This window comes from Macaca nemestrina, chromosome 7 (genome assembly GCF_043159975.1).
Source record: "Macaca nemestrina isolate mMacNem1 chromosome 7, mMacNem.hap1, whole genome shotgun sequence".
Classification (NCBI taxonomy): Eukaryota; Metazoa; Chordata; class Mammalia; order Primates; family Cercopithecidae; genus Macaca; species Macaca nemestrina.
In genome coordinates this window covers 177,861,733-177,884,545 of record NC_092131.1, presented here as the reverse complement: position 1 = coordinate 177,884,545, position 22,813 = coordinate 177,861,733, and the positions used below count along the sequence as shown (strand labels likewise).

At 43.0% G+C, this 22,813-nt stretch overlaps 1 protein-coding gene and 1 long non-coding RNA gene across 2 annotated transcripts in view; one reads left to right on the top strand and one right to left on the bottom strand.

The window, feature by feature from the left end:
* LOC105497431 (HECT and RLD domain containing E3 ubiquitin protein ligase 2) overlaps window positions 1-22,813 on the top strand; it is a 222,446-nt gene that overhangs the window by 156,013 nt on the left and 43,620 nt on the right. The window contains exons 60-70 of the mRNA XM_071067311.1: window positions 954-1,044; window positions 1,323-1,500; window positions 1,682-1,763; window positions 1,852-2,023; window positions 2,793-2,937; window positions 3,813-4,038; window positions 8,752-8,923; window positions 9,793-9,976; window positions 10,589-10,729; window positions 15,100-15,291; window positions 19,759-19,912. Of these exons, the coding sequence (XP_070923412.1) occupies window positions 954-1,044; window positions 1,323-1,500; window positions 1,682-1,763; window positions 1,852-2,023; window positions 2,793-2,937; window positions 3,813-4,038; window positions 8,752-8,923; window positions 9,793-9,976; window positions 10,589-10,729; window positions 15,100-15,291; window positions 19,759-19,912 (1,737 nt within the window). The remainder of the gene's footprint in view (window positions 1-953; window positions 1,045-1,322; window positions 1,501-1,681; window positions 1,764-1,851; window positions 2,024-2,792; window positions 2,938-3,812; window positions 4,039-8,751; window positions 8,924-9,792; window positions 9,977-10,588; window positions 10,730-15,099; window positions 15,292-19,758; window positions 19,913-22,813) is intronic.
* LOC139355522 (uncharacterized) lies at window positions 4-22,020 on the bottom strand. Its single transcript, XR_011606301.1, has 5 exons — window positions 21,884-22,020; window positions 2,979-3,153; window positions 2,259-2,306; window positions 280-342; window positions 4-132 (listed from the first exon to the last, which is right to left on the bottom strand). It is a non-coding gene; the product is annotated as an uncharacterized lncRNA (long non-coding RNA).

Below are 22,813 nucleotides of genomic sequence, written 5' to 3'. Positions count from 1 at the left end.
AACAGGAAATCCAAATGATAGTGGCTTAAGCAATGCAGAGTTTTACTTTTCTCCTTGTAAAAGTCCAGAGGTGGGGTCAGAGTCCATCCAGCAGGGCTGTGTCTATGAGGAGTGCTGGTCCTTTGTGTCCCCCTTTGTGGGAACATGGTCTTAGACTAGCTCTGGCCCCCAGAGTCCAGGGCCAGGCCTGGCAGAAGACGCAGGCACCACACAGTGTGCCCTCCCGCCCATGCAGCCCTCTCTCCAGAGCCCCTCTGAAGCCCCACTCGTTTCACTCACCATCTCCTGGGGGTAGAGAAGGCTGGGAAGTGGTGTTTAGCTGAGCACATTAACATGGGGGTTCTGTTGGTAAGGAAGAGGGAGAATGAGCGTTGGGGGATTACAAGCCTGGTCTGCGGTGATGTTCAAAGCCCAGGAGTTGGCAGGAACTCACTGTGTAGGAGTGGTCATGCCTTTAATCCTGAGGCAGGTTGTATGGACTTTGAGAATATTCCATGCTGGGGAAAGAGCATCAAGTGGCGTGTTTTGGGAAGAGTGTGTATAATGCTAATGCAAATGACTGAATAATTTCACTGTTGAGGTACAGTTCTCAAAAGCTTAAATTGACACTATTTTTACATTTTGTCTAATCACAAATTATTTTTACTTTTTTCATCTAAATTTTGATTTTTCATGTATTTAACATAATAGGAACCCTATTAATAATCAGTATTATTTTGCCTCTTTGCAAATTCTTTCTAGAGTTAAATTTGTAGTTTAGTAAAAATTCACTTATTTGACACATATGTCCCAGAAAGCTTTGCTGCTAACTCCGCTGTTGATCCTGTTGACTTACTCATTTATTCAGCTCACACTCATTGAGTGTGTGCTACATGCCAGGCAAAATAGGGAGCTATGCTGTGGGCTCTCTGTACCCTGCCCTTTGGCAATCCGCACCTCTGTGCATGTTGCAGGTGGCCGGCACGCGACGGCTTTAACTGTCGATGGAAAAGTGTTTTCGTGGGGCGAAGGTGACGACGGAAAACTTGGACATTTCAGCAGAATGTAAGGGTACTTTCTGTAGTCTCATTTGCTAATAAGAAACTGTTACGGATACTCTTGAAAGTTATTTTGCAGAAAATTGGAATAGATTATGGCAATGGATCTCAAACAATTTTTTTTTAACATGGTTGTTTGTGTTTTGGTCTCATTGGTTCTGCTTAAGGTTTGGTAGTTGATCTGTGGATCTTGTGTTGACTACATGTGGATCAGTATAGATGTCTTTTTTCCTTCGTCTCTAAGAAGGGACGGATTGACTGTAGGGAACTGATTTCTTCTTGTAGGAACTGTGACAAGCCAAGGCTGATCGAGGCCCTGAAAACCAAGCGAATCCGAGATATCGCCTGTGGGAGCTCGCACAGCGCGGCCCTCACATCCAGCGGAGAACTGTACACCTGGGGCCTCGGCGAGTACGGCCGGCTGGGACATGGGGATAATACGACCCAGCTAAAGCCCAAAATGGTGATTATACGCATTTTTGTTGCTTACAGAAAGCTTATCATCTGAAGATTTCAAGAGAAACTAAACTTCGAGTCTAGGAAAGTTCATAAAGATGTGTGCATGGTTGGCTTTGTCTTTGGGAAATTCCCTTGCTTTCTCCGTGCCTGTGCTTGATTCTGTTTTTAAATTTGTAATTGAGTAGGTGAAAGTCCTTCTTGGTCACAGAGTAATCCAGGTTGCCTGTGGGAGTAGGGACGCACAGACCCTGGCTCTGACCGACGAAGGTGAGTGCCTGGCATGATTCTGTGCTCCTGGGTGGGTAAGAATGATATGAAACGTTGGCCTGAAGTATATGTATATTCTTAAACCTAGGTTTGGTATTTTCCTGGGGTGATGGTGACTTTGGAAAATTGGGCCGGGGCGGAAGTGAAGGCTGTAACATTCCCCAGAACATTGAGAGACTGAATGGACAGGGGGTGTGCCAGATTGAGTGTGGAGCTCAGTTCTCCCTGGCGCTCACCAAGTCTGGAGTGGTGTGGACATGGTACGTAAACATCCTCCCTGTCACAGTGTGCGTGCTTGTGCAGGTGCGTGTGGGGAACGTGGGCCTCACGCCAGGCCCACCCCGGCATGATTGTGACCTGTCAGATTCTTACTTATACATGCATCTTTGTCCTTTAAAGGATATTGAGTTGAGATTAGTGACAATAGTACAAGAAGAAATTTCCCATTGTAACTGGGTCATTTTGAAAATAATAGAAAAATTTTAGGCCACTTACCTTTCCTGTTTGGGTGAGATTTATAGGAAAGATTTCTTCTGCTGAAGCCTAAGGATAAAATGAGAGCAAAATAACCTTCTGAATCCTTTGATCCTGAAAAAGTTAACATGTATTTCTTGTAAAAGCTTATTTTATTAATGTGCAAAAGAGCAGGTGCCCAGACTGGCCTTGAATGGTGTGTCAGGCCTTAGTGCCAGTGTCATGACCAGAGGCAGCTTGAGAAAGGTATATACCAGATAGTACTTTGGATAAGTGTTTGCAGTAGTGTGTCTTATTTTCAGTCTCTTTATATGAAAACTTACAACAGTAACTTAAATATCGTAAAACATGTATTAAAGTATTAAGGTTTTCCCAGCTGACTTAATAAGTTAATTTGAATTAATGGTGTATGATTTTGAATGTAAGTTCAAAGACCCTGAGTGCCGTGTGTGATGTCATTGAGCTGGCTGTGAAAGATGTGAGACTGAGCATTTTCCTGTGTAGCATTGTCAGACCATAACGTATTGTAACACTCCACCATTGGCCTTCTCCCAGGGGAAAGGGGGATTACTTCAGGTTGGGCCATGGCTCTGACGTGCACGTGCGGAAACCGCAGGTGGTGGAAGGGCTGAGAGGGAAGAAGATCGTGCATGTGGCCGTCGGGGCCCTGCACTGCCTGGCGGTGACGGACTCGGGGCAGGTAAGGCTGCCGGTGGCCTGGGGGTGGCGTGCCATCCTGACTTGGGGGACTTGGGGGTCACGACATGGTGCTCGTCCTGTTGAAATCGCAACTGTTGATGAAATCAGCTGAGTCTTACTGCTTGAAGAACCATGAGGGCAGGACGCGTCCCTTTTGAGCAGGCTGCAGGGGTTGGGGGGCGGGGTCCTCAGAAAAGACATGTTCCCATTCTGAAGTCTGCATGAAAAGTGTGTGGAAAGATTGTTATTCTTGAAGATGCTCGTACTGCAAGGTATTAGCAAGACTTACCTTTAGAGAATTGCTAACTGGCGAGGAGGGATCCATGCCTCATTTTAGAGACAGAGCTACTGCCTGACAAGTGTTACTGTCTCGTCTGCTTGTGGGAGCATATGCTATGACTGGCTTGTGGATATTCAATTTTAAATTTTATTTATGAAAGCAAAATTACCATTACTGTTTTTGAGTCAAAATGAATTATACTTTATAATTCTACAAGGCCAAGAAGCAACTTACTTGAAAAATGAGCATATTGTTTTTGGTCATTTTTCTTTGCAAAATAAAAGGGAAAAAAATTACTGCACTTAGTTGAAGAGAGGACCTTCTGTGTGTCTTGCAACAAAGCAGAATTGGATTAATATTAAGAAAATACTCCTTTTATAGGTATCATCAAGCGTTTTCATGGTTAGATTTTCTTCAGAATTGTTGTGCACTGATGCCATTTCGTAAGATTGTGAAATGGTTTGTTTTCACCTTTAAGAACTCAATTCTTTCAACTACCGTGGCATACACGTTAAGCATTTTGAAGTAAAAATTACATTAAAGAAAATGTCCTGAAATGTTGAAAAATTATAAGCATTTCCCCCCCTCGTAAACAGGTGTATGCTTGGGGTGACAATGACCACGGCCAGCAGGGCAATGGCACTACCACGGTTAACAGGAAGCCCACACTCGTGCAAGGCTTAGAAGGCCAGAAGATCACGCGCGTGGCTTGCGGGTCGTCCCACAGTGTGGCGTGGACAACCGTAGATGTGGCCACGCCCTCTGTCCATGAGCCCGTCCTCTTCCAGACTGCGAGAGACCCTTTAGGTGCTTCCTATTTAGGTAACACAGATTTGTGTCTTCTCTGAGATTTTTCTGTAGATTACAGCAACCTTACAGATTTATTTAATTGTGCCAACACATTAGAGGTTGTAGTGCTGTGTTAACTGCATTATGAATCTAAAGACACAGAAGAATTAGGGTGTGCTCTCATGCGATTTATCCATGCTGGAATGAAAATTGTAGAAGAAAGTGTGTTGCTGATTCTTGTATTTATGATCAGGTAAACTCACAGCGCTGTACTTGTGTGTAAACAGGACTCCTAATGACTGCCTGAGAGATACAGGCACTGTAGCGGGCTCTTTTGTATTTTTTAACAGCTTTATTCAGTTATTATTGACATATAATAAACTGCATCTATTTTAAGTATACATTTTGATCAACTTTGAAATATATGTGATCCATGAAAGCATCACCACAATCAAAGATAATGAACTCATACACTACTCTAGCGTTTTTCTCTGGCCCTTTGTACCCATCTCCCTTTTGCTTTTAACTCCCCTCCTCCCTCCTGCCATATGCACCAACTTAATTTCTGTCACTATAGATCAGTTTACATGTTTTCTTTTTGTTGTTGTTTGGTTGGGTTTTTGTTTGTTTGTTTGTAGACAGGGTCTCACTCTGTCGCCTAGGCTGGAGTGCAGTGGCATGATCTTGGCTCACTGCAGCTCCCACCTCAGCCTCCTGAATAGCTGGGACTACAGGCACATGTCACCATACCAGGCTAATTTTTGTTTGTTTGGTGGAGACAGGGTTTTGCCATGTTGCTCAGGTTGGTCTTGAACCCCTGAGCTCAAGTGATCCTCCCACCTCGGCCTCCCAAAGTGCTGGGATTATAGGTAGGAGCCACTGTGGCAGGCCAGTTTGCATGTTTTACAGCTTACTATAAATGGAATCATACAGCATGTACTCTTTTTTACAAATCTTACTTTTTCCACTCAGCATAATAATTTTGAGATTCACTTATGTTGCATGTATCAGTAGTTTATTATTTTTAAATTGTTGAATAGCATCTTAAGATAAACAAATGTAATTTGCTGTTGGTGAATGTTTGGGCTATTTCCAGTTTTTGACTGTACAAGTGAAATTGCTAATGGACACTTCCATACAAGTTTGTGTATGGACATCCACTTGAAATTCTCTTGGGTAAACTCCTAGGAGAAGAGTGGTTGGATCATATGGTAGGTGTATGTCTAGCTTCTTAAGATCGCTACATACTGTTTTGCAAAGTGGATGTTCCAGAGGCCCACATCCTCCACATTTTTGTCAACCCTTGATATGTTCAGTCTTTTAGTTGTACTGATAGATGTGTGGTGGTATCTCATTGTGGTTTTAATTTGTATTTCCCTATTAACTAATGATCTCAAGCATCTTGTTTATTTACGAATTAGATACCTTTTTTGGTCAATGTCCATTCAAATATTTTCCCATATTTAAGTAGGTTGATTGTTTTCTTACTGAGTTTGAGAGTTCCTTGTATATTCTGGGTTACAAGTCCTTTGCCTGATATATAAGTTGCTAATATTTTCTGTCAATGTGACTTGTCATTTTATTCTCTTCATAGGTGAATCTTAAAGATTAGAAGTTTTTAATTTTGATGAAGCCTAGTTTATTCATTTTATTCTTTTGTAGAGCGTACTTTTGATGTTGTGTCTACAAAACCTTTGCCTCACTCAAGATTATAAAGATTCTCTTTCTGTGTTCTGTTACAGAAGTTTTATAGTTTTAGATATGTGTATCTATGACCAGTTGATTAAATTTTATGTATGGTGGGACGTTCAGATTGAAAGGCTTTTTCTGGCTTGATTGTCCAGTAGTTTCAGTTGTATTTGTTGAAAAACTTTGCTTTTCCTACTGAATTGCCTTTTGCCTTTGTCAGAAATCAGTTGTCTATGGATGTATGGATCTATTTCTGAACTCTCAGTACTGTTTTTATTTGTGGATTTTGGTGGCGATGCCACATTGTCTTGATTACTACAGCTTTATAAAATACCTGAACTCAAGTTGCAACAGTTCTTTCACTTTGGTCTTTTTCAAATATATTTTGGCTGTTGTAGTCCCTTTGCATTTCCATATAACTTAAAATGAGCTTGTCTTTTTTTTTTTTTTTTTTTTTGAGATGGAGTCTCATTCTGTCGCCCAGACTGGAGTGCAGTGGCGCAATCTTGGCTCACTGCAGGCTCCGCCTCCCGGGTTCACACCATTCTCCTGCCTCAGCCTCCAGTGTAGCTGGGACTAAAGGCGCCGCCACCACGCCCGGCTAATTTTTTGTATTTTTAGTAGAGATGGGGTTTCACCATGTTAGCCAGGATGGCCTCGTGATCCACCCGCCTCGGCCTCCCAAAGTGCTGGGATTACAGGCGTGAGCCACCGCACCCGGCCGAGCTTGTCGGTTTTTATAAAACCGCTTGCTTGGGGTTTTGCTGTGAATCGCATTCATTCTGTAAGTCAGTGTGGAAAGGATGGATTCACAGTATTCAGTCTTCTAACCCATGAACACAGTGTTTCTCTTTATTTGTTAGGTGTTTAGTTTCTCTCAGCAATGTTTTCTAGTCCCAATGTTGTATAGGTCCTGCATATCTTTTGTTAGATCATCTCTAAGAATTTCAGATTATTAAATGGTCTTTTAAAAATATCATTTTTTTCTATTGTATGGGAATATTCACATTGCTCTTTGCTAGCATGTAGAAATAAATATAATTGCTTTTTTTTTTTTTTAAGTGAACCTCATCTTGTCATACAAATATTTTGTTTTTTTCCCTTATCTCTCAGGAGGGACATTTCTCTAGCTGGAAATGTCTAGAGGACACATCTCTCTAGCAGCATCTGCTTTGATGAATAACTGGAATGTGTTCTCCTGGCTGTGTTAGTTACTGACTGTATGAACTGAGGCGAGTGACTTCGCCTTCCTGTGCTGTCTTCTCTTCTGGGGTAGATGAAGATAAAGCTTGACTCTTGTCGTCTCCTTTCTGGTTCAAATTAGTGTCTTCTTAACGTATAGCTCTTTTCATGTCACATTATTTGTATAACTTTTGAGTTTGGCTTTTTCCACTGAGCCTAATCCTCTGGAGATTCATCCACGTTGTTACATATTACATATTTTGTTCAGTATTCCATCACATACTCAACCATTGAAGGACGTTTGAATTATTTCTAGGTTTTGGCTAATACAAATAAAACTGCCATGTCATTCATATACAGGTGGATGTGAAAATTCACTTTATGTGAAAATAAGTTCTTATTTCTTTGACATAAATGCCCAAAAGTGTGATTGCTGGTCATATGGTAATTATGTTTAGTTTGATAAGAAACTGCCAAACTGTTTTCTGGAATGGCTGTACCATTTTATAATCTCATTAGCAGTGGAGGATGATCCAGTTTTTCCCATATCCTCACCATCTTTTTAAAATGTAGCCGTACTGGTAGATAGGTCATTGTATCTCATTGTGATTTGAATTTATATTTTCCTCATGGCTAATTATGTTAAACACTTTTCATGTGCTTGTTTACTGTCCGTATCTCCTCTTTGATAAAATATGTCTTCATGCCCTTTTCTAATTGGCTTTTTTTTTCTGTTGAGTTTAGAGAGTTCATTATATATTCTAGATATTTCTAGTCCTTTGGCAGATGTGTGTTATGCAAATGTTTTCTCCTGGTCTCTAGCTTGTCTTTTCATTTCCTTTCATAAAACAAAAGTATTTAATTTTGATGAAGTCTAATTCATCAGTTTTTTCTTTTGTAGGTCGTACTTTTGGTGTCATCTATTTTTGCCTAGTGCTAGATCCTAAAGACCGTCTCCTATTTTTTTCTAAAAGATTTATAGTTTTGTATTTTCTACTTAAGTCATGATCCATTTGGATTTAATTTTGCATAAGGTGTAGACTTAGGCTGAAGTTTGGGTTTTTTGCCCACAGACGTCCAGTTGCTCCACCACCACGTGCTGAAAGGCTGTCCTGCCTCCGCTGAGTTGCTTTTGCATATTTGTCAACAGTCAGTGAGGCGTATTTGTGTGGTTCTGTTTCTGGGTTTGCTGTTTATTCCGTAGATTCTTATGCCAGTACCACACAGTTTTGGTTATGGTATTACAACAACTTTTGAGATTGGGTAGACTCGTTCCTCCTCCTTATTTTTCTATTTCTATTCTTGTTCCTTTGCCTTTCCATATACATTTTAGAATAATCTTGACAAAAACTCTTGTGGGAATTCTGGTAGGAATTGCATTAAATCTGTGTATCAATTTGGATGAGTTGACATAGACACATGTCCCAGCTCCACCTGGCTCCCTCCCCCTGCGGAGACCTGGGAGTTTGCAGGGAAGTGAACCTGATGAGACTTCATTGGTGAATATCTTCTCTCTTTATTGTTTTGTATTCTTTTTTGTCTTGCCTTACTAGGCTAAGAAAACACAGGTAGTAATTGTAGCATTTTCATAGCTTATATGTATATAACATAAGCGTTTGTAAGTGCGTTTTATACAAGCATCTACATCTTTTTACAGTTACAGTGAAATTTTGCTGAAAATACCTTCTTTATCAAAGTATGGATAAGTGGTGTTCTTATTCTGAAGGCCTGTGAATGAGCCTAATAGGTGCTCTGTGAAATAGCAAAATGCAGATTGCAGTGAGTTTTGGAACTAACCTATAAGGTCAGATTTTACAGAAATAGAGGAAACTGTGATCTTAAAAACAAAATGCACATTTTATTTTTCCCTTATAGGCGTGCCTTCAGATGCCGATTCTTCTGCTGCCAGTAATAAAATAAGTGGTGCAAGTAATTCTAAGCCGAATCGCCCTTCTCTTGCCAAGATTCTCTTGTCACTGGATGGAAACCTGGCCAAACAGCAGGCCTTGTCGCATATTCTCACAGCGTTGCAAATCCTGTATGCCAGGTGGGCTTCTGTAGTGATTTTTGAAATTCTGCAATTATGTGATTTTTTTTCTTTTAGTTGATCAGATGTCTCCAAGAATGTCGTATTATTGTCTTTAAATGCTATGTGTTGTAAGTCGCATGTTCTTTGATGGTAATTGATCATATCTTTGTGTGTGTTTTAATGGGCATTGAAATATGAATTCGAAAACTAACTTGAACATTTTCACTATTCTTTTTGACCAGTAGACTCTGACAATTAATATTTGGGGGAAGAAAAGAAGAATTAGGTGATACTAATTTATAGTGATGTCTAAGACGACTTAGCATCCCCTTCGCTCACGTGAGAAGGCTGAGTTTTGCCAATGCGGCATTTTGCAGTATTTTTCTGCAGCTTTTCCACAGCCTAGATAAGTTGCCAATCTACTAATGTATCACACCTATGGACCTGACGGGTGTATTTACATAGGAAAATTAGTTTCAGAACAAAAACAGTCATTCAGTAGAGGCCATTGAGTCCTAGCTGCCCAGTATGTGGCTTTCAGTAAACACAAAATTGCCTCTTGGTCAATTATCCAGCCCTCAGGCTCTCACAGCAGCCCAAGAGGATTTCTCAGGGAGAGCCAGAGTCTCATTCTGGTCCGGTTTTTATGTTCGGCAGTTTTTCACCTGCTATTACTCTGGTTTTTCAAATAAATAAAATCCAGAGTAAACATTTTAGCTATTAGCCCAAGGATACAGGTAATAATGTTTGGTTTCCAAAACTCTTTTACATGTATTCAATAAAAATGAGGAAATGCCTCAGTATGCGTGCTAGTCCTGCCTCGCCACTTCCTGTGGTGCTGTGGAGAAGGGGCAGCTCACCACAGGCCGGGCTTTGTGTCCTGACAGAGATGCCGTTGTCGGGGCCCTGATGCCAGCTGCCATGATTGCCCCGGTGGAGTGCCCCTCGTTCTCCTCCGCGGCCCCTTCCGACGCGTCTGCCATGGCTAGTCCCATGAATGGAGAAGAATGCATGCTGGCGGTTGATATGGAAGACAGGCTGAGTCCAAATCCGTGGCAAGAAAAGAGAGAGGTAAAAGCAACCTTAGATCAGAAGGTAAAAGGTGGCTACTTTGTGTCTAGGAAAGTCTCATTCTGTCATTTAGTTTAGGCTGTTTCTGTGCCTCTCGCTTTGATTTTTGGCGTTACTTAGAAGAATATTCTCTGTAAAGGAGCTTTTAAAGTGCTTAAGCTTCTTTTTTTAAAAAATCTAATTCAAAAAATCTTTTTTAAAAAATTTAAAAAAAAATCTAATTCAAAAAATCATTAAGTGCAAGTTCACAGTCCTTTATCTGCAATTCTGAAACCTTAAAGTTCTCATGGTCAAGAATTTTAGTGACTTATTTTGGGGGAAAAAACCAAGTTGAAGATAACGTGAACTCATTTTAGTCTGGTTCATGGACCTGCTGTGAATATTAATAGTTTTTCTTGAAACTATGAGTGTACTTGACTTTGCACAACTGTCCTAGGCCCAGCCAGGGGTGGTAGTGGCTATGTCAGGTAGGCAGCATGTTACCTCTGTAAACTCTGGAACATTCTAAACAGCCCAAGTAGTTTTAGATAAAGCATTTGGGACTTGCGTAGGAAATATGTTATGTTGTTGAGTTTTTCCCCTTATGTCGCCTACTGTGCACTCTTCGACTAGATTGCTTCCTCTGAGGACGCGGTGACCCCCTCTGCAGTGACTCCATCGGCCCCCTCAGCCTCCGCCCGGCCGTTTATCCCAGTGACGGATGACCTGGGAGCCGCAAGCATCATTGCAGAAACCATGACCAAAACCAAAGAGGTGAAGAGGCATTCTTCTTCAACTTTGTATTGTGGAATAATCTTAAATGTACACTAAAGTAGGAATAGTACTTAGGAGTGGAACACAGTTGATTTCTATCCCATTCACCTGGGCTTTCCACTTGTTAGCATCTTTGACGCATTTGTGGGAATGTTGCAGGACACAGTCCCTGTCACTGTTTACTGCTTCCACGTATATTCCTTGAGTGTCAGGACTACAGCTTGATCCAGGATTACTTTCAAACCCAGACATATTTGGATTTTGCTCATCATCCCAATAGTATCCTTATAGGTCTAGCACCCAACCTAGGATTGCACACTGCCTCTTTAGTCTTCAGTGTGGAACAGTCCTTCGTTTTGACAGACACCACAGGAGTGGTGCAGAATTCTTCTCAGTGCCTCTGCTGGGACTCAGGTGTTGCTGATTTGCTGCATCATTGGTGAGTTAGCGCAGGAGTGGTGCAGAATTCTTCTCAGTGCCTCTGCTGGGACTCGGGCATTTCTGATTTGCTGCATCATTGGTGAGATAGCTTATCACTTGGTTAAGAGTCTCTGCCAAGTTTCTCCACTGGAAATCAGTAAGTGTGTTTAGTACTCATGGGGAGACACTTTTGAGATTATGTCAATGTCTTGTTCCTCATTATACTTTTACCTCCCAGTTTTTAGCATCTTAAAGATTCTAGCTGAATCCATTATTACTGTGGTGGTTGTCACATTTTCATTTTTCACATTTATTGTTACTTCTGGTTGTAATTGTTGCCATTCTTTTGCAAGAGAAGGCTTTCCCGTCTCATCTGTCTGTCTTCTACCTACCTACCTTTCTGTCTGTCTGTTTATATTGTGTAGATTCGGGAGTTCCTGTTTTAGTCAAATAGTGACATTTGTTACTCTCATTATTTGACACCCAAATTGTCCCAGACTTGGTCATTGGGACTCCCATGGACTGGTCATTGGGACTCCTGTGGACTGGTCATTGGGACCTGGTTATTGGGACTCGCGTGGACTGGTCATTGGGAACCCTGTGGACTGGTTCCATTGTCTGATGTGTCCCCGTAATTCTTAGGGGTCTTCCTTCATTTCTGGCACAACAGTGTGCTCGAGACTCATCTTTCACCTACCCTGCCCCTGCCTGGAATCAGCCATTTCTCCAAGAAGCCATGGTTCCTGCTAGTGACTTGTAGGATTTGGAAACCAAGATCTGGGTGCTTGCTAAGCTGATTGTTACTGAGTGTTGTTGGTTAGGCCCGCTCAGCAAATAGATCTATACACACGAGCATTTATTTATCCTTCTGCATTTATCTATATAATAAAAACCATTAACAGCCCAAATCAATACTTTTAATTCCAGTCCAGTACCACAGGGCTTACTCCTACTCTCCCTCTTTCCATATTTTTTTGGTGTATAATGCTTTTATATGTTGCTAGATTTGGTTTGCTGCTATTTTGTTGAAGATTTTTGCATCTGTATTCATAAGGGATACGGCTCTGTAGTTTTCTTGTGATGTCTTTGCTTTGGGTATTATGGCAATATTGGCTTCATAGATTGGAGGGTGTTCCTTTCTCTTCTGTTTTTTGGAAGAGTTGGTGAAGGACTGGGGTTAATTCTGTAAGTAGTTGGTAGAATTGTATCTGCTCTTCTGGCATATTCCCATCATTCTTTTGAGTATTTCCTTTTTGGCACAACACAAAATTCCAGGCTCAACAAGATGTTTTAGGCTCCAACATAGGAATCAGTTATTTCTCTGACAAGTCCTAGTTCTTTCTGGTGGAGAAGGGCATTTAGAGGTCAAGATCTGGGCCCTTTGTGTGCTTGTTGCTGTTTGAGTGACAGAGCTAGAGAATGAATATGTGTGCGTGTAACATAGTAGGTACATACATCAGTGTTTTGTTTTGTTTTGTTTTAGACAGGGTCTTGTTCTGTTGCAGGCTGGAGTACAGTGGCACAATCTTGGCTCACTGCAGCCTCAACCTCCTGGTCTTAAGCCGTCCTCAGCCTCCCAAGTAGCTGGAACTATAAGTATGCACCACCACATCTGGCTAATTTTTGTATTTTTTTCTTTTTTTTTTTTTTTTAGAGATAGGGTTTCGCCATGTTGCCCAGGGTGGTCTTAGGCTGGGCTCAAGTGATCTGCCTGCCTCATCCTCTCAAAGTGCTGGGATTACAGGCATGAGCCACCGTGTTTGGCCCACATCAGTATTTATGTTGTTACAAATTTATGTATATGGAAAACCACCGGTTCACACCAATATGATTGATTCTAATCCAACTAGGATTCATTCTAGTTTTCACTCTTTCTGTATTTATAACTTTCTTCTCTGAAAGTGGGAAACCTGGCTCCTGTCATCAGCAGGCTGTTTACTTACAGTTCAGTCCCCTTAGATAATCAACTTCCGATCTTGGCTGTCCCCCACTCCGTGGTGGACACCGTTCTTCCTCTGTACAGCCTCTGGCACTCTACGGTCACCCTACGTGACCTCTGGCCCTCCCCCCACCTCCATGTTGACCCAGAGTGTGGCACCTTCCTCACTTGGCCTGGCCCTCCCTCTCCAACCCCCCATGTGCGGATGCCCTCGCCAGCCCGCCAGGGTGCTCCCCACGCCAGGCCATCCCCTGCTCATGTGTACTCCCTTGCCAGCCTTCCCACCTTGGGGACAAACACTTTATTTTTAATTACATTTGGAACCCTTGATTTATTATGCTGTTACTGCTGGCAGAAAATATGTCCTACGGAAATTATTGATAACCATCCATGGTGAAAAGAAAGCCTCTATTTATGAATTAGGTGCTTGGAATCAACTTCTCATTTTTGGCAGTCTCCTGGTTTGAGGGTTTAATGCAGCACTTACTCGAGGAAGGCAACATTTTTGTTTTTAGGTAAAAGGATAATATGATTTCTTTCCCCCCAATTTATTTATGAGACATAGGCATTATCCAAGTTGTAACCCTGTATTTCTATTATTTCAGTTTTGGCTTGACTCATGAATTTAAGGCAAAGCAATTTTAATATTAGTATTAAGCTATAATTCATATTTCAGGATATGCCGCTTGTGATTTTCTTTCTTAGCAATTCTTCTAGACATATTTTCTTTGTGTGTGTGCATGTTTTTAAGACACCCTCATTAAAAAAAATGGTAGGTACATTTCAATCTCAAGACTAAAGATATTCTTGTTGATGTGTTTCGCTGAATGCTTTGCTGTTCTTCAGTGAGTTATGTTCTGGAATGTCATCATTTATAATGAATTTCACTTACTCCTTGGGTCTCCATGCAGAGGCAGAAGCAAGGTCTGTTTCCCTAAAGGGAGAAGAACCTTGTTCCTAAATCAGAGTGGTGTGATTTCCAGGGACCCTGGTTGGGTCATGTTCCCCTTAAGGGGAACATGTGGGGCTGTCCTTCCCCCAGCTTGTTTATGTTTGTGGAAAGAGTCACACTGGATTTGCTGAGGTCCAGAAAGCAGGAGAGAAAAGAGGCACTTCCCTGGCTCTTGTTCTTCCTCTGGGGAACAGACTGTGCCTGGGGGAGGAGAAGGGGTTGACACACCCCTGCTCGGTACAGCGGTTCCCATGCTGGGTCAGAAGCAGTGGGAGTCCCTGGCTCTGACAAGGGCCTTTCCACTTTCCCCAAGTTCAGTCCTGACGCTGCCCTCCAGGAGGCTCCTGTGTGCTGACAAGCCGGGGAGGGGGGCGGCCATCCTGGGCAAGGCACCTCCGTGGGGTGGGAGCTGGGGGTGCAGTGATGCTGCGAATTGGCTCATAGCAAACAAGGAGAGGAGGTGAAGGATCAAGATGCAGTATGTTTAGGCTAACAGGGCAGGAATGGGAAGTACACGAGTGGTAATGAGAAGACTTTTATGTATGTTTTCAGTGAAACCAAGGGGAGAGAGACTGTGGAGAGCTTGTTACATGCCAGTGAGTCATTTGAAATAAGATTCCAGGAAAGAATTATGGAGAGGATCTAGACAAAATATATACAACTATAGAATACAAATGTAGTTTATAAACGATTCCAAGCATACCTTATGGGTAGATTATACAGGATGCAGCTTCATTCCAAAACTCCCCCTATAGTATCTGCCTGTGCTCCAAACTTGGACCCCATAATAAATTGTCATTTCTTTGTAGCTTAAGTCATCCCTTTTTGATAAATGCTATTGGTAATACAACAGTTCATTGGTCTTGAAAACATAGTACATGGCTTGGTGGAGATTTTAGGGGCCATCATTTCTTAATCTGTTTTCTTAAGGTCTTAAACACCTTCAAGTTTCTTACTCGTTGGTACTCATGTGTTCTCTGAGTTTGTGGGTAAACTGGTGATTCTTTATCTCTTAACATATCATTCCTCATGTTAATTGTTGGATGTCATTTGACTTAGGATGTTGAAAGCCAAAATAAAGCAGCGGGTCTGGAGCCTCAGGCCTTGGATGAGTTCACCAGTCTGCTGATTGCGGATGACACCCGTGTGGTGGTGGACCTGCTCAAGCTGTCGGTGTGCAGCCGGGCCGGGGACAGGGGCAGGGACGTGCTGTCTGCGGTGCTTTCCGGCATGGGGACTGCCTACCCGCAGGTGAGTCTCAGGGAGGGCCGGGCCGTCTGACCCTACCTCCTCCACATGGCGCCAACCTCCTCTCCAAGGGAGAGCAGCTGTGGATCACTGGTGATCTTGTGCTGGGTTTCATCCTAGTAGACAGCAGGTTAGGAGCACTCCTTTAGGACAAAACGTTTTAGCATTTACCCCAGTGACATCCTTTACCTGTTTTTTGTTGTTTGTTTTTTTTGAGACGGAGTCTTGCTCTGTCACCCAGGCTGGAGTGCAGTGGCGCGATCTCGGCTCACTGCAAGCTCTGCTTCCCAGGTTCACGCCATTCTCCTGCCTCAGCCTCCTGAGTAGCTGGGACTACAGGCACCTGCCATCTCGCCCGCTAATTGTTTTTGTATTTTTAGTAGAGACGGGGTTTCACTGTGTTAGCCAGGATGGTCTTGATCTCCTGACCTCTTGATCCACCTGTCTCGGCCTCCCAAAGTGCTGGGATTACAGGCGTGAGCCATCGCGCCTGGCCCCTTTACCTGTTTTACAACTGATTTGTGCATCTTTTTTTTTTTTTTGAGACGGGGTCTTACTCTGTCACCCAGGCTGGAGTGCAGTGGCGCGATCTCGGCTCACTGCAACCTCCGCCTCCCGGGTTCACACCATTCTCCTGCCTCAGCCTCCTGAGTAGCTGGGACTACAGGCCCCCGCCACCACGCCCGGCTAATTTTTTTTGTGTTTTTTAGTAGAGACGGGGTTTCACGGTGTTAGCCAGGATGGTCTCAATCTCCTGACCTCGTGATCCACCCGTCTCGGCCTCCCAAAGTGCTGGGATTACAGGCGTGAGCCACCGCGCCCGGCCTGATTTGTGCATCTTTTAAAAAATGATTCGTCAGAGTTCTTTAAGTCCCTTTTCTATCATGTGTCTTACAGTTTCCACCCCAGTTTATCTTTCATTATTAGTTTGATATTTTTTTGCCATGTAGAAATTTTTAATTATTACATGATCAAATCTGTCAGTTTTTTTCATTTATGCCTTCTGAGTTTTGTATTATGCTGAAAAAAAAATGCTCGCTTATGTGACATTGTTTTAAATACATTTTTCCAAATTTTCTTCCAAGTTTTTTGAGACAGTTTCTCCTTCACCAGGGCTGGAGTGCGGTGGTGCGATCTCGGCCTCCCGGGATCACCTCTGCCTCCCGGGATCAAGTGATTCTTGTGCCTCAGCTCCCCGAATGGCTGGGATTACAGGCGTGCTTCGACGCCTGGCTAATTTTTGTATTTTTAGTTGAGATAGGGTTTCACCATGTTGGCCCAGCTGGTCTCCAACTGCTAACCTCAAGTGATCCACCTACCTCAGCCTTCCAAAGTGCTGGGATTACAGGCATGAGCCACCGCGCCCGGCCTTCTTCTAAGTTTTTTATGATTTCATGTATTGTTTACATTTTTTAGGCACCTGGGATTTATTTTGATGTAAGAATAAAATAGGGATCCAACTTTATTTTTTTCCTAGATGATAAGCGTTGCCCTAACATCATTTATTGAACAATTCTTCTTTTCCCTGGTGATTTAAAAACCAGTTTTATCATATTCTAAATTCCTGTGTGCATTTGGGTCTATTTACAAAACTTTTTAGACTCTAATACTATGGTATTTTAACTATTATAGCTTTAAAATGTTTTTAATGTTTGGTAGCACTGGGTCCCTAGGACTTTGTCCCTGTGGAAATGTTCTGGACAGGAGCCATCTGGGACTGTTGGCACCAGCCACGTATGACATGAGCACTGAGATATGGCTAGTGCACCTGAGGAACCAAAGGGTTTAAAACACTCAACTTGAGGCACATGTGGCTAGTAGCTGTTGAACTGGTCTGTAGGTCTGCAGTGTAAAGTGAGTATCTTATTGCTATGTCTTAGAAATAGGACTGATCAGTCCTAAAGGCCGTGGGCTTCCTTAAGAACTCAATCAGCAGCCGTGCTCTGCCCTGCCAGGGAGCCTGAGATGTCCTTCCTGGCTACAGATACTTCATCCCTTTCTCTGGGTGGCTACTTTGTGTGGAGGAAAGTCTTACTCTGTCACTTAGTTTAGGCAGTTTCTGTGCCTATTATGATTTTTGGCTTTAGTTAGAAGAATATTCTCTTTAAAGGAACTTCTAAAGTTTTTAAGTAGAATTAGATTTTTTAAAAAAATCATTAAATGCAAGTTCATAGTCCTTTATCTACAATTCTGGAACGTTAAAGCTTCTGATAGTCAGAAATTTTAGTAACTTACATGATCACCAAAATGATAAAGCACTTAAGTAGAGCTGAGCAGTCTTGAAAGCACAGCAAAGGTTTGGTAGATATTTTAGGGGCTTGTTATTTCTTCATCTGCTATTCATGAAGAACTAAAAAGCTATAGGTTTCCTTTTTTCTAGTTTTTTGAGATGAGTTACTTGGCATAATTCTAAGAGATGAAATCGAGGTGAATTGCCATAAGCACTGTTATTATTTTTCATAAGTTTATTGCATTTGTGAGAGGGAAGGGTACGAATGAGAACTTCAATTTAAAATAATTCTGAGCCTTTGCCATGCACATCCCGCATTCTCAGTACAGAGGGTAGGGGTTACCTTTATATATGGATGAGGAAACTGAGGCTGAGAGGTTGTTACGGCTTGAGGACACTCACTTTGCTGGTAGGTGGAAGAGATGGGTTGGAACCCTGAGTGCTCTGAGCCCCAGCTCTGTCATGACCCCTCTGCAGATGATGCCTTTGGCAGAGCAGCCTTTGAAGGCCAGAGCCCCTGGTCAGCTCTGCCCACGGGCGCTTGATGATGCTGACATCTGCTTTCAGTAACTCAACCAGGTTCCAGGAGAGACAGGAATAAGGATACGGCCGTTTTCATGCTTCCCTTGCCAGGTTGGCAAGATGGCTATTTCTGTGTCCTGTCCTAACCTGATATTTGGGATTCAGAGAGAGAAATTTAGATTTTAAATCATGCCTATGTGACAGTGGTATTAGTTTGTTATTAATATATAATAATGTTTACTAAGCAAAGCTATTTCTTACCTACATATGAGGAAAAATAGAAAAAAGAATAATCTATTTCTAAAAAGTATAGAATGGGCATTAGAAGAGTTTTATTTTTTTCTGGATTAAAAATTTTGGGGTTAATAGATTATTGCTATTATGACATATTCTCTCATTTATTTTTAGAAATAACAGAGGTTATAATCACCACTCTTAACCTTAATTGTAAAAGGTTACAATTGGTGATTGTGAATCACCAATAATTTTTAAAATAAAATAAGAACACTGTGGATTGTTGAGAATGTGGTGTGGGTCTGACCCCTAGTGTACTGGGTCAGGAGGGGCAGCCGTGTTGGGGTCGGTGGTCCCTCCTGTCACAGACTCTCTGTCTGGCCTGGGCGGCTTGATGGTTCCTGATTCCTGCCCCTCCCACCGGGCTCTGTTGCCTTCTGGGATTGTGGTCATTTTCACCTACTGGGTGCTCCTTCCCTTGATAGTTTTGTTTCCAAGGCCAACTTTCCTCACTAGGAAGTGATCGTGTCTTGGTGTGAAATGAAGCCGTTGTTAGCACGGTGTTTCATCTGATCAGCTGGCACATGTTAAGTGTTGTGTGTATTGGGAGCCTTCCAACTACTTTTTTTTTCTTTTCTTTTCTTTTCTTTTCTTTTTTTTTTTTTTTTTTTTGAGACAGAGCCTCTCTCTGTCCATCAGGCTGGAGTGCAGCGGCGCATTCTTAGCTCTGCAACCTTCACCTCCTGAGTTCAGGCGATTCTCCTGTTTCAGCCTCCTGAGTAGCTGGGACTACAGGCATTTTTAGTTTGTATTTTTAGTAGAGTTGGGGTTTCACCATATTGGCCAGGCTGGTCTCGAACTCCTCATCTCAAGTGATCTGCCTGCCTCAGCCTCCCGAAATGCTTGTATTACAGGCATGAGCCACTGCACTGCACCCAATGACTTTTTTTTTTTTTTTTTTGAGACACAGTCTTGCTTGGGTCACCCAGGCTGGGGTGCAATGGTGCGATCTCGGCTCACCACAACCTCCGCCTCCCGGGTTCAAGCGATTCTCCTGCCTCAGCCTCCTGAGTAGCCAGGATTACAGACGTGCGCCACCATGCCTGGCTAATTTTGTATTTTTAGTAAAGATGGGTTTTTTCCGTGTTGGCCAGGCTGGTCTTGAACTCCCGACCTCAGGTGGTCTGCCTGCCTCGGCCTCCCAAAGTGCTGGGATTACAGGCATGAGCCACCAGGCCTGGCCCCAACGACTTTTTAATATAGATCATCTCCAAGCTTCACAGCACCTTTCAAGCTCTGTGCTGTCTCTGTTTTATGTGCAAGGAAGCCAAGCCCTGATTTGAACTCAATTTCTCAAACTTCAAGCCCTCCAGTCTGCCACCCTGTCCTTGTGGAGCTCTGGAGCAGGACGGACAGAGGTGGCACGCAGGTGACCAGGTGTGGCATTGTCGGCCTCTTCGTTCATGTCCTTGCTTCCTCTCCAGGTGGCAGATATGCTGTTGGAGCTCTGCGTCACCGAGTTGGAGGACGTGGCCACAGACTCGCAGAGCGGCCGTCTCTCTTCTCAGCCTGTGGTGGTGGAGAGCAGCCACCCTTACACCGACGACACCTCCACCAGCGGCACCGTGAAGATACCAGGTACGGGGCCGGCCCCAGGGAGGAGCTGCAGCGTTTCCGCCTTCAGAACCGTGTGATTCTCTAATTGCTTCAGTAGAAACAGCCGTCTCCATTTTATAAAAAGAAGATACAGAATTGCTTCAGAATCACTTTCTCCCCTTTTCTAAGAAACTTCTTTTGCACAATAAATCATACAGAAAGTCACACAAAGTAAATGTTTAGCGTCATGATAATCAGGCAGACGCCCTAGTCATCATGACCCAGGTCTAGACGTAACCTGTGGCAGATTCCGGAAGCCCTCAGCCTGTCCCCTGACGTCCCTCTGAGTGATGCTGTCCTGACGTTGAGCCATCACTGACTTGCATTTCTGGGCAGCTTCTGTTATCCGTGTGTGTATCTTTCTTTTCTTTTTAACAACTCAAGAAAAATTATTAAGAAGAAAATTGTTGAGGCCCTGCCCTTTGATCCAGCAGACTTCTCTGCAGCCTGAATCTGCTGACTGGACACGCGTGCTGCTGTTCAGTGTGTTCCTCAGGCCCGTCCTTCTGCAAGGTGCTGCCTGATTCGGAGGCCCATAAGTTCCGCCCCTTTCGCCAGCTCCTTAGTGGCTGTGACTCAGCCCCCGCAGGCCCCTCCCACCTGCCTGTGTTTCTTTTGTGACATCAGCAGCCCCTGGGGCTTATTAGCACCTGAGGCCGTTGGCCCACGATGGGCTACAAATGGTACTATTCTGGTGGAATCATCTCTTGCTTATTTATTAGCTGGAATACTTTCTTATAAAGAGACATTTCCCCTCATCCTATAGTTGGTTGCCCAAGGTGCTGTTTGCCTGAGAAAGACAAAAGCTTGATTCTTCCTTCTGTTGACCAGAGAATGAATTGGTTTCCTTTCATTTCTTGAAGGTGACCTTTTTTTTTTAAATATTATTATGAACTCATGGATTGAAACATATGTGATCGTTTTACTTTATTGTGATTATCTTTGTTAAAGCTGAGATTATCCTGTTTCTAGACAGTGGCAGCCTCTTCAGTGTGGCTCCTGAAGTGATTCCGGTGGTCTTTGGTAGCGTCCAGGCAGTCTAAACATGGTGACCTTGGTTTTTTGTAGGTTGCCACTCTTCACCTGGGATCTGCCCTGGATTCTTTTGAGTTCGTACTGATACTTAAAAATGTTTTCCTTTTATTTATTTTTTATATTTTATTTATGTATTTATTTGTTTAGAGACAGGATCTTGCTCTGTCACCCAGGCTGGAGTGCAGAGTGCAGTTATAGCTCACTGTAGCCTCGAATTCCCGGGCTCAACTGATCCTCCTGCCTCAGCCTCCTGAGTAGCTAGGAGTACAGGCGCGTGCCACCTCGCCTGGCTAATGTGCTGATTCCTTCTACTCAAATTCAAAAGTACAAGGTCTGTACTTCTGTTACATCTGCCTCTCTTTTCTTCCATATCGAATCCTGGTTCCAAGATACTGTTTGATAAAATATCTCGTGATTTTTCATTTGCTTTACGTAACCACATTGCATATATGACAGACTTAGGATATAATTTCTTTTTTTTTTTTTTTTTTTTTGAGACGGAGTCTCGCTGTGTCACCCAGGGTGGAGTGCAGTGGCCGGATCTCAGCTCACTGCAAGCTCCGCCTCCCGGGTTTTTACGCCATTCTCCTGCCTCAGCCTCCTGAGTAGCCGGGACTACAGGCGCCCACCACCTCGCCCGGCTAGTTTTTTTTTTTTTGTATTTTTTAGTAGAGACGGGGTTTCACCGTGTTAGCCAGGATGGTCTCGAACTCCTGACCTCGTGATCCGCCCGTCTCGGCCTCCCAAAGTGCTGGGTTACAGGCTTGAGCCACCGCGCCCGGCCAGGATATAATTTCAATACTGCCAACATCAGTATAATTACTGAAATTCTTAAAAATCTTAGAATATGCCCTAATTTCCTCAAATTTATTAAAATGATTATACTGCATCTACAAGAGCATAATAGCTGTTACGTACCATACTTTCTTTCAGTCTTCAAGTCTTAGTTTTACTGACTGGTCCTTGTGGGGTCTGAAGTGCACTCTACTGAATTCCTCATTAGCCCCTGAGGTCAGACTTATCCACGAGAGTTTTTGTCCTTTGAATTTGAAAGGTAGTTTTTCTGGGTGTTAAAGCCTTGGGTCACGTCTTTTTCCTCTGTGAAAATGTGAAAATGATAACATCTTTTCCCCTTAGAAGTCACGTGTGTTTTTTCAGTCATTTTATTAGAATGTACGTTCGTGTGGCCGTTCTTGGCGATGTTCTCGGTTAGAAGCCATGTGTGTTTTCTCGGTAATTCTACTAGAGCGTACATTCATGTGGCCGTTCTCGGTGATGTTCTGGGTTAGAAGCTGCGTGTGTTTTCTCGATAATTCTACTAGAAGGTGCGTTCGTGTGGCTGTTCTTGGCGATGTTCTCAGTTAGAAGTCACGTGTGTTTTCTCAGTAATTTTACTAGAACGTGCGTTCGTGTGACCGTTTTGGTGAAAAGCCGCTTGTGTTTTCTTGTTAATTTTACTAGAATGTGCATTTGTGTGGCCGTTGTTGGCGATGTTCTTGGTTAGCAGCTGCGTGTGCTTTCTTGGTAATTTTACTAGAATGTGCGTTTGTGTGGCCGTTCTCGGCGATGTTCTTGGTTAGAAGCCGCGTGTTTTCTTGGTAATTTTACTAGAATGTGCATTCTTGTGGCCGTTCTGTACTAGAATGGGTGTTTGTGTGACCATTCTTGGTGATGTTCTCGGTTAGAAGTCACAGTGGCTGTTCTCAGCGATGTTCTTGAGAAATCGTGTGTGCTTTTTCGGTAATTTTACTAGAATTCGTTCATGTGGCCGTTCTTGGCGACGTTCCTGGTTAGAAGTCGCATGTGTTTTTTTGGTAATTTTACTAGAAAGTGCGTTCATGTGGCCAT